General features: G+C 39.0%; 2 protein-coding genes across 2 annotated transcripts; one reads left to right on the forward strand and one right to left on the reverse strand.

The window, feature by feature from the left end:
* Nucleotides 1-120: 120 nt before the first annotated feature.
* gtf2b (general transcription factor IIB) lies at nt 121-6,384 on the reverse strand. Its single transcript, XM_027027349.3, has 7 exons — nt 6,291-6,384; nt 4,136-4,242; nt 3,466-3,599; nt 2,690-2,836; nt 1,909-2,038; nt 953-1,234; nt 121-718 (listed from the first exon to the last, which is right to left on the reverse strand). The coding sequence occupies exons 1-7, from the start codon at nt 6,305-6,307 to the stop codon at nt 585-587; spliced, it is 951 nt and encodes a 316-aa protein (XP_026883150.1). The 5' UTR covers nt 6,308-6,384; the 3' UTR covers nt 121-584.
* Nucleotides 6,385-8,116: 1,732 nt separating this feature from the next.
* On the forward strand, nt 8,117-13,404 carry lrrc8da (leucine rich repeat containing 8 VRAC subunit Da). The gene is made up of 3 exons (XM_081700259.1): nt 8,117-8,406; nt 10,048-12,536; nt 12,734-13,404. The coding sequence occupies exons 2-3, from the start codon at nt 10,050-10,052 to the stop codon at nt 12,812-12,814; spliced, it is 2,568 nt and encodes an 855-aa protein (XP_081556385.1). The 5' UTR covers nt 8,117-8,406; nt 10,048-10,049; the 3' UTR covers nt 12,815-13,404.
* The last annotated feature ends 400 nt before the right edge of the window (nt 13,405-13,804 follow it).

Genomic DNA, 13,804 nt, shown 5'->3' on the forward strand with positions numbered 1-13,804 from the left:
TGTAACATTTTCCATATATATTTTTATGTACACAAATGTATGAATTGTGTAGTGATGCATTAACATTCAGAGAAACATAACTGACCTGTAAGGATCGGAACAGAAACACACAAACTCCTGTTCCAAGGGTTAATAAAGATGTGTTTTAAGTGCCATGCATGTGGTACAGATACATAACCAACTTAAATGTTTTGCCACATTTGTAAACAACCTTCCATGTTACTGAAATTCACAAGATCTCCAACATGCTTTTCTGAAAAGCATTTATTGTTTAAATTACTAAATATAATGCACACTACCAAAACTCAATCATTTCCTACAAAAGAAAATGTTTACAGTATGAAATTGCTTACTTCTGACTAATTAAGCCCTCACTTAGACATATATACAATATTTACACAAATCAAATTCAGTCAAGTATAGATTGCAAGCTGTGTTAAACCTTGGAATGTGTCTCCTGTAGTTTTGTTAAATCCCTGCCCATAGCCTTTCAAGAAGGCTTAATGTCTCAGAAGAGCAAAACTTTTCAACACCATACAAAACCCACTATAAAGAGAAGTAGATGCATAGACTGCAGGGGTGATTCACAGTTGAGGGAGCTTGTCAACCGGTGTGTCAAATTTGAAGTCTGTGGGGAAGAGATCTGCAGCACGTGGGTAGATGAGCCTGTATGACTGGCGAATGGTCACATCAGCTACCCCTGCTATATCACCAATTTCTGTGCAAAGACCAACGGTTTGAAAATGAGTCCCAACATCCAGTGCCATCCTCAATGTGACACAGTAACAAATGTTTAAGTTGAACAAGTCATCATAAGTTGCTGTTTGGCCTCCTCCAGCTTTGTATCAATATTAATTTAACACAGAACCCACAAAGCCTATTCCAGCACTTTCCAGCCCACAACCACAGCCACACTGGCTCCTGTCTTTGTGGCACCAGACAAAGACCTTACCTTTTTGCGTCTTCTTTTCAGCCGAGGCCTGGGAGGCCATGTAAATAGCTGCAGCAGCCACTGAGATAGGGCTGCGGCCAGGCACCAGGTCCAGCTCCACTGCCTTCCTGGCAATGAAGGTGGCAGCCATCTGGACATGCTTGGGTAAGCCCAGGTTGGAACAGAAGCGCGACATGAAGTCTCCTGTAGTTATGAGGTCCACGCTCGTCTCTAGCGCCTTCAGGATGAGCTTGAAGCATCGGCCAATCTCCTTTTTTGAGATCCGGGACACGGCGCAGATTTCTGAAGGTAAATCAAATGATGACGATACAAACCACATCCCATGTGGTTTTATATGAATCATTAAGCATCAGTGTACAACCATTTTACAGTTTCTGAGTTTTAAGTACAGGGGAGACAAAGGCATGAACTTGTTAGATCTTGTTTTCCACAGGGCAATTTTCTAATATGCAGAGACAAATGAAGTCAGTCAAAGTTGCTTGATGAATTAAACTAAAAATATGGCAGGTATAGGGCCAGCAGAGAATTTCGCTGTACTCCCTATACTTAGTGGTGGAAAGGGTCATTTTCAACAGTAATAACTTCAGTGTTTGCTTCAGCTGTGGTGGCAGCTGCTTCAAATTCCATTCCTATGAACAAGTCATTGTGGATGATACTTGTTTAAAATAATCTAATCATGTTATCCTGTGGGCAAGTACTTATGCCCTAATGCGAAACCACTGGACAGACTTTGTTTATGCCTGCCTGAAATCTGATGCCGATGTGAGAAGTTTAGCACATGCAGATGCGATGTTGATCTGGTCACATTTAACTCATGACATGCTGTGTGCGTTTTTACCCCTTGCAATTTTCATGCATTTTCTCCAATCCACATATGGAAGGTGTAAACCTGGTGTAAGAGATCAAAATGTAGTTCACCACCTTCACCTTGTGACCACCACAGGAAATCTACATACCTTTAAATGTTCTGGGGACTCCCTCCTGTCTGCATGCAATGTATAGGCAGGCAGAGGCTATGGCATCATTACTCCTGCCTTTAAGGCTCTTCTGCTCATAAACTTGTTTAAACAAGTTATTTGTACGATCCTGGTGGCCATACCAAAAACAAAATAAAAAATTAACATTTCAATTACACACAACCCCACCATCCAGGCGTGCCGATAGAGTGAGCTGTGTCATTACACTCATTTCACAGATGCAGCAGCATGTGCCAGTTTCCTATGTACAGTTTCAGTTTGGGTGTGAAACATTTGTATGGACCTGTTGTGTTAACAATTAAAGTAAATAAATGGGGTTGAACTAGTTTATTTAGATACAAACTGGCTGGCCTGCCCATGCTCTGTAAAGGCCTGTGAAGTCCACCTCTGTTCCTTGAACCTTTTCCAGAAAATTTTTCATGTTCCATTAAAAAAACAACAACCTTGGATTAAATTCACTAAGACTAAAAAATAAAACAAAAGCAATTTTAAATAAATGGCGTCTTTTTGTACTAGTGCATTTTATTATTTATTCTGGTCATTGTTTATACCTTAAAATTCTAATTGAAAAAGTCTACCTGAAGTAGACTAACTCCAAACAAATGTAACTCTATACATTGTTTCCAAAGTGCTATGGTCCTCTACACTACAGAATTAGGCTCAAGTGGTCTTTGGTCCTTTACCATTTTCATATCTAGGGTATCTGAAATATAATGACTTATGTACAAATAAAACAACACAAAACCAAAAAACAACTTACTATGATGTTCCTGGGCAGGTTGATCCTGTCCGCCATGGTGCTGATCTCTTTGAAGGCATTCAGCATGGCTCTGTCGGAGCTACTCATGGTTCTACGGTTTTGATACTTAGAGTTGCCAAACTCATCAAAGCTTGCTGCACCTGTGCCCTATTTACATTCACATAGAAAGACAAATCATGAGACAATCCAAGGAATAATCACAAAGTAAGAAATGCCCAAGGTCAGGAAAGCTCGACAACTCAATCAACTGGATCTGGGAGCCTTTAACAGCACAGTACAAAATAGGTGATGGTGAGAAGGCTCTAGTTTTAATTACTATGTGCGCCATGTCAGCAAACATGGACTAACTTGGTTTGCTGTAAATGTATCTCCATCATCTAAAGCAGTGTCTGGAGGCATTCTATTCCCGCACACAGAAACCTTGTGCCCTACAAGGCCACTTGAAAAGGCACAGCTCTCATAGGTTAATTGTAAGTGCACAGAAGGCTTGCAGCCCAACTGTCACATACACAATTTCAGCCAGTTTAGAACCCAGAGATCAGTTTTTAACCACAGGACCACTGCTGACCAGGTATTATTTGAGAGGCAGAGCATTCTCAACACAGCATTAACACCGATTAGACCACAGGCATTCTCAGTTTAAACAACCTAGGTTAACCCGACATCTTAATGCATCTTGTAAACAAGAGAAGAAAAATCCTGACAAGTTAAACAGGTCTTCGGATTTACCTCGCCTTACACGTCTGGATAAGTTGTGGCAGAGGTAGTTTTATTACCTTGCTGATCATTGTGGTTAGATCTCCTCCATTCAAAAGAGGGTTCTGTGCATCACCAACACGCGATGGGTCTTTGGTAGCTTTTTCGTTTGTGAATGTCCTCCACTCTGAGCCGACGTCAATAACACGATCACCTGGTATAGAGAAGGGATAGTTTGGTGATGGGAGACAGACTGCATTTCACAGACAGAAGAGAGCAGTTTACACATTCATAACAGTCAAGTGATGTGTGCTTAGCAGCACCTCAGAGACTGCGTCCTCTGAAATGGAGAGTTTATACGTTTATTTGAAAAAAATGCATTAATCAAATAGCCCGATAGTCTGAGTGTGAGGCAGAATACCTGAGGACTGATTATTTGCTTGCTGCAAGTGTATAAAGGTAGATATTAAAATGTGTGCTCATTATAAAGAACTAATTAATCAAAGGAACAAAGTCTGGAGAGTGTTCTAAAACTGCCTGCAAAATTAGCATGCCAAGTTAAATGCAAAATGCATTACTATCTGTGTGTATGTGGAGAACAAAGCAAAGAAATTTTTAGTTTTTACGTTTAGTTATACATTATCATACAGTAATATTGGCTCTCATTAGTCCCTGACCGTAACACAGACAACATTCAACCAAGTAAGCATGCAGTTAGCAGCTGACCCACAGTACACCTTGAGCACATACCTACTACCAGGCCACATTCTGGACAGATCATATCGCCTGCCCTGTAGTCCTCCACCAGAATGGCATCAGGGTGGTTGGGACATTGCACCTTAGGAAGAGCATCTCCACTATGACAAAAAAAAACAAAAAAAACCCAGAGGTTAGATTTATTTATATAGCACTTACAAAAGACAAAGGGTATAGCTGAAGGGAGTGTGATGCAGAAAGAGTATCACAACATGATACATTTTCATGAAACAATGAGGAAAATAAACTACTAAGTAAAAAAAGCTAAAAGAGCCAAGACCCAATCAGCTATTTGTTCCTATGTGGCTTGAATTTGACAACAGCAGGTCTTTACAGGCTTTCTCTAATTGGTCCAATTGTGTCTATGAAACATGCAGATGTACAGTGTCCTAGAAGTAATACAAATGATGCTTCAAATGTGCTCAGAAAGGGGTCATGCCAATTTAGAGCACACATTTATCCCTCACCTCTATCAGATGAATTTCTGACAAACTGCAAGCCGAGAATAAACAGCTACAGGACTGGGGAATGCATTCCAGATCATGTAAACTACCAATTTGGTATGTTATCATGCAAAGCACACTTCCCCATGATGTTGCACAATCTTCAACAACCTTACTTCAGTCTGCTTTTACTTGGCCACGCATGACGAGCCTCCTAATCACACAGCTATTCCACATAAACACCAACTCCCCAGCAAACACACAGGCAAACCAGATTACCTTAATGTACTCGTGACATCTTAGCAAACAAAACTGCTTTAACCGATACCTGCTAAAATGTAGCTGCTAAAATCACAGCACAGGGCAGACTTGCTTATCAAGTCGGTTACAGGCACTAAGGGGTTAGGTCGAAAGAGAAACGTGTCGGAGTAGGAGTCATCAAAGAGTAATTTCAGATTGCTATTTATATAGTTTTTAAAAGTTCAACCACTTTTAAATTTGGAGGAAGTCAATCAACCGCTTACATTGCAACATTTGACGTTTTTCTTGTAACACTACTAAACATAGTCCAGACATCTCAATTTCCAGCTTACATCTTACTTTTAACTTTTCCCGTGTCCAAGAACCATTTTAAAAGCGTTATACATTACGCCAAAACATAATACCTTTAGTGCTACGAGAGAAACACAGATTTATCAAATCGAGATGTCTTGCATCCAAGACACCGATCACATTAACCTACAAGGCACACACTACTCGAATAAGACAAAAAGATAAGCGCTCGTCTATCTGCGGTATAGCAGGTGATTTTCAGCGTCCATATCCGAGCCATGAACTCACCGGTTATGTAACCCGACTAAAATGTTAGAGTAAAACATCATGTGCTGTGTTATGCAACCAATTCCCAAAAGGAATTGTGCTGATGTGGCTGTGGTAAGCCTAATTACTAGCTAGCTAGCTAGCTAGCTAGCAACGTTAGTCGTAAAAGGTCGTCACTGCTCCACCAAAAAGTCCCCGGTTAAACAACAGTTACAGTGAGTGCGCATGAATAACGTCGCTTGCTAACGCTAAAAATTGATAGCTACCTTATTTGCATCATTTTGTGCAACAGCAATGTCTGCAGCAAGTGAATTGTGAAGGCAGTTGGCTGTTGTGTGACGTGTACTTTGAATTTCGCCGACTTGCTACTACTAGCCGTATAGTAAACTAGCCAGCTAACCCTAGCTAGCTGACTACTATTTTTAGCTAGCTAGCAACATGCTAGCCAGCAATGTGGTCTATCGCATTTACTCATTGCATTATAGGTACGCGACCAGTCTCGGGGCTTAATCGGAAAATAAAAGTGACAGAATTGCATGGCTGCGTGACACAACGATAGCCATTTACCTTAGCGCAATTGTCACAAAATGTGTCGATAACTTAGCTAATCCACGTGTCTCCACAATTTGCCAGCGCGGTAGCTCAGGGCTGCTAGCCCGATAGACAGGTAGCTATGCCATCCGCTGGTTATCTTAGATAGCTATGCTATCTGCCAGCTAGCTAACTGAAACAATGCGTTCTTGTTCACCACATATATTGTTTCAGATACACGGCGATTTGTTTTTGATCACCCCGAAAACGTATTATTAAACTGTTGTGGTTTAAAATATGAGTATATGAAACAATTTCTGAGAAGTGCAACATTAAAAAGCACGAAATGTACTGACCGGCTCGTTGACGCCATACTATCACCCTGTCTGTGCTCTGGCCTCGACTCCCTACTTGAAACAATGGCGTTCTCTACCCTTATTTATAGCTTTTTCAGATCACGTGTCTCATTTCGGGAACGCCGGAAGGGCCAAAATACAATACAACATTTCGTCCGTGTTTTCATTTTATTGCATTTATTTTCTTAACAGACGTTTATTCCATATATATGTGGTCATATTATTAAACTGTACTGCGAGTTTCGGAACAAATTCTGGCTTTTTTTGCACAACTAGATGCCAACAAAGTATAAAAAGCCAGATTTGCTATTCTCACTGGAGACGACCATATTGTCTGTTCAATATATTCTGGTCAAAATGATTACTTTCTCTGTTATTGGACAACCATTCTACAGAAGGTATGCTTTCCTGAAGGTTTCATTTATTATGCCTGGTCTAGCTAATAAATGACCTCTGAAGACAGAAGAGTGAGGTATGCTGGAGTAGGATTGGTTACAACTGATATATGAACATCAAAATTTAATTCTACTTGAAAATTGCTTCTGACAAATTGTAAAGGCTATATTTTCATACTTCTCCTAGTTGAAATGTATCCATTAAGTGAATTACAATCTTACAAACCGTAAATTTGACTTACCAGTATAGATGGAACAAAAGGACTTTGTTCCCAACCTTTAAATTCACTGCAAAACAGATCACCACATTGTCCTTCTAAAATGGGGGCGTATACCTTAAGACATATGAAAAACTTATATTGCCTGAAATCTAGATTACATGAATGACTGTGTTGGTTGAGATAAGGTTTATATACATATACGTTATATACGTTTATACTGCATGCAGCATCAGTAGCAGAGCCTAATTGCCATGTCGTGTGCAGTCTAGTACACGTTATTTGTACCATATATATTTGAATCTGTATATTTATTTAAAACCGCAGAGATCTTGTAACATAGAAGTCCCATTCCATCAGTAATGTATTCTGATATAACAGTATATTTTCAATATTTATGGGAAAAGAGGAATGGCAAAACTTTACAGAGGTTCCTCTGTTGGGAGAGAGAGAAGACAATTAATTTATTGCATCATTGCTTGCTTACATCATGTTTGAGCAGCAGTTAACTACATTTCACCAACCACCATCAAAATGTCTTGAGACAGAACTGAGTTAAATTCTGACTGAACAAATTTTTCTAATGCCTAAAAGATATGCAGTGGCAATGGCCATATGTTTCTCAGGCAAACTGGCTGAAACCTGAAGAAACCACCCAGAGAAGGTTTCAGTTGCCTTAGACACTTCCTACACCACCTACAGTGCCAGCTCAACAATACAGTCTTGTAAGAAAATTTGTTTGAGCTGCGCATAACTGGAAACTAGTTTCTTCAAAGATAGATAGATAGAGAGAGAGAGAGAGAGAGAGAGAGAGAGAGAGAGAGAGAGAGCATAATGGCTATATTCAGACAGAATAACAGAATGTACAGTGCTGTATAATACATTGTATAGTAACACAGGAGTTTATCGCTGATTCAGTTCCACTGTTGTCCCTGTTTTCACACAGCTTTGTGAAGCAGTCTCAGGAAGGCACATTTAATGTATAAAACGAAATGGACACAATTATTCAGATTTGATATTTGATATCAACAGGAATTTTCTGAAATGTGATAGATCATTCTAAATTTGCAAATTAAACACATGAGATCGGTTCAGGGAGTGAGTGAGTGCATCTATAACCACCGAATGATGGAGGCAAAGTACATAAGCGCAACAGCGTCGGACGTTGAACGATGTTATCGTCCAATGAAAAAACGTTATTCACTCGTAGCAACGTCACAGACCGGAGAACGGTTTGTTAAGGCAAACGGACTGACATTTAAATACTATCCTAAAGGAAAACTTTGACTTCATTGCGCGATGATTTGGCTGTAGAGTTGCGCTGCGCGGAAAGTACGCGTTTTAGTGCATTCGAGGCTTGTGACTCTTTCCGTAACAAATCGCTTCTCTATTCCTGAATTCGCCGTCTGTCGTTTCTTGAGAGTTGAACACATAATTATGCGGGAAACAGCTCCATGGAATACAGCTTGTAATTTGTCAGCCAAGTAATAACATCCAAATCTAGTAAGTTACCCGTTTCTCTGACATTATTAACGCATCCTCCCACCATAGATATCATGCTCTTTATTCAGCTCTGCGACTAATCTTTCGATGCGTTACAAAAGTGAATTTACGCGCTTTTGTGGAGTGTACTTGTACTTCGGTGGGTTCTTTTAAAACTAAATGAACAGAACTCACAGAGTTGTTAATTGGATCTAAAAGAAAACCACAATCTGAAGTGAATTACAGATTTTCAACAATAGTGCTTTTAACAATGTTTAAAACAGTAAAACAATCTCTGTATATTGTTTATTGCCATTTTGTTCAGTCGTGCATTGACTGAACACTTATATAACGCTCATGCACATAGTAATCCTACTGAAATGTAGTAACTTTGGTCTAAACTGAGAACTTGGGTAAACACGTTTCTCGTGTGTTCCTTCCGGTATTACATAGGTCATTCCTTCGCATAAGCTCGTGTAGTCTGAATGTGATCAGACTGAACACTGTTAAGGTCCCTTAATCAACGTGTGCTGACTTGTCAGTGTGCCTCACGCGCTTTTCCAATGTAGGTTGCCTGAACACGCCTAAACTTCGGTAAATGTACATCTTGAAATTTACACAGCCTCCTCAGAGATGGACACATTATCATTACTTTCTCAAATGTCACAAGAATATGTTAAACCTCTCATGAGACTGCCACTTAACTTTGTTTTTGTGATCAGGATTCTGAAGGTCTGTGAAACCTGAATAGGCTACAATAATTTAGGATCCAAATGTTCAAAATACAGTACATAGAGGTTAAATGCCTAAACTATTTGTAGTTATGATGGGCATTCAGAGTACATATTGACTACATACATATGCTACATTTTTGGAATTGGTCATATTCCAGGTCTATTCTCCTCATTCTAACAATTTATAGTCTACACATTTAGACAAGGATTATGCCAACATTATGTATGCATCTGCCACACATATACAATTACTAAACACTTAAATTAGAACACCCAGTTCCATTTGAAGCTTGTGTCTGGGCTACATTTATGAACGAGATACAAGGTTGGCATGTGCTGTCATTGTAAAGGGAGAGCTCTTTGGTGTAAACCTGGCTTTTCTGTGAGATATTTACTGAAGCAGATTGTACATTCTGCCATTTATGGGGGGAGCCTAAGTAAACCAAAACAAAAGTTTTTCTGACACTGCTGCAGTGCAGCAAACCATTCAACATTGACACCTGTGTTAGGAGTTTTTACACATCAGTGACCTAATAACTATATTCAAAAAGGTTCACAGTATATCTGTTAGTATTTTTATTTACTGTTGTCCTTTATAGCTATACATTACATCGTGTCACTTGGTAAGAGCCACATAAAATCAACAAAGCACTCAGTCAATAAGGGAAGGCATTGTCAACATACTGATCACTTGGATAAATTATACAGATTTATGTGTTGATTTTACAACTTTTCTTTTGAATGTCTTGTTACGATTAAAGACCACTTCAAAAGTTTTTATTTTGAAGTACTGAATTTATTGATGCTACATAGCAAAACATAGTAAGACATGCTTTTATAAAAGCACTGTCCTAGATTTACTTATTTAACTTTAATTTGATCAAATACTAACAACATTATAATAACTGGTATGGTTGTTTTTTTGCAGATATGTTTAGTCTTTCTGAAGTTGCCTCACTTAATGATGTCCTGCCAACATATCGAATCCTGAAGCCATGGTGGGATGTCTTTATGGACTATCTTGGGATAGTCATGTTGATGTTAGCCATCTTTGCTGGGACAATGCAATTAACCAAAGACCAAGTGGCATGCCTTCCCATTCTAGAGGAAAAGCAAGAGATCCTGAGAGCAAGCCACTATACAACAGAGAACCCACAGGAGACTTCCACATCTTCACTGGGTTCTGAAACTTCATCCACTCATGATCTTTCCGACAACATTATGCATGACATGTATCTCAGTCAACATATTCCCATTAGGAGCAAAATGGTCAGTTCCATACCTCAACCCAGAGGACGCCCAACAAACCTAGACTATCAGCAGTACATTTTTGTCAACCAAATGTGTTACCATGTTGCCTTGCCATGGTACTCCAAGTATTTTCCTTATCTTGTTCTGATACACACTATATTGTTGATGGTCAGCAGCAATTTTTGGTTCAAATACCCCAAAACAAGCTCAAAGATTGAACACTTTGTGTCAATCCTGGGCAGATGTTTTGAGTCACCCTGGACCACAAAAGCACTGTCTGAAACAGCATGTGAAGACTCTGAAGAAAGCAAGCAAAGAATCATGGCTGGCCAGATGGCTTCTAAACAAATATCCACAGACAGTCGAGAAGACAGTGCTGGTTCATCCACACCTATATTAGAGAGCAATAAGGTAAACTTTTCTGCTGAGAGGTTCTCTGCTGTTCCTGAAGGTCCAAGCATGACCATTTTGGACAAAAAAGATGGAGAGCAGGCCAAGGCTCTTTTTGAAAAGGTGCGGACATTTCGAGCTCATGTGGAAGACAGTGACTTTATTTACAACCTCTATGTGGCACAAACATTCATCAAAGCACTAAAGTTAATTTTAATCCTGAGCTACACGTCTACTTTTGCAGCAGCCATCAAATTCTCCCATATATGTGAACCTAAAATTGAGCACCTAACTGGTTATGGTAGGTTCTTCTGCACTCACAACATGGCTTTCATGTTGAGGAAACTCCTTTTCACATTCATGGCCATAATTGGCCTTTATGGCCTTGTGTGCCTTTATGCTCTCTTCTGGCTCTTCCGTCGCCCACTGAAGGAGTATTCTTTTGAAAAAGTCAGAGAAGAGAGCAGCTTCAGTGACATCCCTGATGTCAAAAATGACTTCGCTTTTCTTCTGCATATGGTAGATCAGTATGATCAGTTGCATTCAAAGCGTTTTGCTGTTTTTCTGTCTGAGGTCAGCGAGAACAAACTGCGAGAAATTAGCCTTAATCATGAATGGACGTTTGAGAAACTTAGGCAACACGTAAGCTGCAATGCCCAAGAAAAGCAGGAGCTACACCTGTTTATGCTCTCAGGACTACCTAATTCTGTGTTTGACCTCACAGAGCTTGAAGTTCTTAAATTGGAACTTATTCCCGAAGTCAGAATTTCAGCCAAGGTCTCACAAATGATGAATTTAAAGGAACTACACCTGTATCACTGTCCCGCAAAAGTTGAACAAACAGCTTTTACTTTCTTTAGAGACCATTTGCACTGCCTTCATGTGAAGTTTACAGATGTTGCAGAAATTCCTGCATGGGTTTATCTGTTGAGGAACCTTAGGGAATTGTATCTGGTTGGTAACCTAAACTCAGAACACAACAAAATGATTGGTTTAGAATCCCTAAAGGACTTAAGACACCTGAAGAAATTATATCTCAAGAGCAATCTGAACAAGATGCCCACAAATCTCACAGACCTCTCACCACATCTTGTCAAATTAGTGGTACACAATGATGGAACTAAACTGTTGGTACTGAACACACTTAAGAAGATGACAAGTTTAACTGAACTGGAGCTCCATAATTGTGAGCTAGAGAGAATTCCCCATGCTGTTTTCAGCTTGACTAACCTACAAGAGCTGGATTTGAAGTCCAACAGCATTTGTACCATCGAAGAGGTCATCAGCTTTCAGTACCTGAAGAGACTGACATCCCTCAAACTGTGGCATAACAAAATCACTGCTATTTCACCAACTATAAGTTATGTGAAGAATCTTGAGTCAGTGTACCTTTCCTACAACAAACTGGACAGCCTTTGTGTATCTTTGTTTCATCTTCCAAAGCTGAGGTACCTGGATCTCAGTCACAATTCCATATCTTTGATTCCAGATGAGGTAGGACTTCTCCAAAACCTGCAACACTTTGCTATCACTGGAAATAAGCTTAGGTCTCTTCCTGAACAGCTGTTTGAATGCACCAAACTAAAAGTCCTCTGTGTGGGGCACAACAGCATTGCAATCCTCCCAGACTCTATTGGAGAGTTGCTACAGCTCTCTCAGCTAGAGTTAAAAGGAAACTGTTTAGACTACCTTCCATGCCAACTTAGCCAATGTCGTCATCTTAAAAAGAACTTCTTCATTGTGGAGGATCATCTTTTTGACACTCTCCCCCTAGAGGTAAAGGAGAACATGAGTAGAGATATTGTGTAACAAAGATGTATATAATTTGAACACAATTTAAAGTGCTTTTATCACCTATACTTAATCCTTTAGCCACAGAGGACATTCTTATGAATGATATAACCAAGTAAAGATGGTAATGTCCAAGATAAATGAAATCACTTTTGTATGTATTGTAACTTGTTTTGCTACAGTTAACCTCTTGTAGAAAGAGTAAGACGCTAAAGGAGTTCAGGAGTTCGGCAAGACTAGAAGGGATTGTGGTCAACAGATGAATGTATTCTCCAAGATACAAAGTGAATTCATTTTATACATTTTTGCCAAATGTGATTTTTAAATGCGAATGCTTCCCTGATTACCCAGTGGCAAAATGGAAATATATATGTATATCTAAGTACTGTATTGTGAAATATGTATTTTTAAATTGTAACATATTTTAATGTCTTAAAGTTGTTATACCAGGTTTGAAAACAAAAGTGTAGGATAGTGTAGAATTATACATATTAGAATTATTAATTGAACAGCAGATCTCAAGGTTGTATATCTGCACAAATAATGAATTCATAACAGTTGAAATATAAAGTAATCCCCCAGAGGGGGGTGGGGGTGGTGAGTCCATAATGCATATTGATAATAAATTATAAACAAAAAATATTAATAGAATTATATAGTGAATTGCATTGAATGATGGTTTGTTTTCAAATAGTACTCTGTTACCCAGTGTGTGTGTGTGTGTGTGTGATAAAACGGTTGTCTTTGCTGAGTGACAAATTAATATTTGAAATGCCTCTTTTGAATTCTGCCAGGACCACTGGGTGTATTTATATACATAACAAAAATGAATGATTAAATATGTACAAAAGTATTTGGGTTCAGTACCAATTCATTTTTTGGAATAAAATTATCATGTGATGCTTGTTTTATAATTGATTTATTTTACAACTGATCAGCATTACTAAAAAGATGGTGGAATGCAACAGTATGACAAAGTATCAAAAATAATTATGCTGAATTGAGACTGGCTGGCTTGGATGATTATCTGCGCATTATTAGCTCATTTCTGGTCACATGGCTGCCCTCTGGCTTTTACAACCGAACAGGAAACAACCTGCATATCCAGCCACTGCAAGAAAGGAAACCCTTTCCTTATCTTATGGAACCCAGCGGTTCTTAATTTCTCTTCACCATTTAACCATGGAATACTTTTTAGTGATACAAAATACTTAATAAGATTATTGCTTTATTGGAAAATGTTATTTTTCTTA

The sequence above is a fragment of the Electrophorus electricus genome, chromosome 17, assembly GCF_041902795.1.
Source record: "Electrophorus electricus isolate QZ-2024a chromosome 17, ASM4190279v1, whole genome shotgun sequence".
NCBI lineage: Eukaryota > Metazoa > Chordata > Actinopteri > Gymnotiformes > Gymnotidae > Electrophorus > Electrophorus electricus.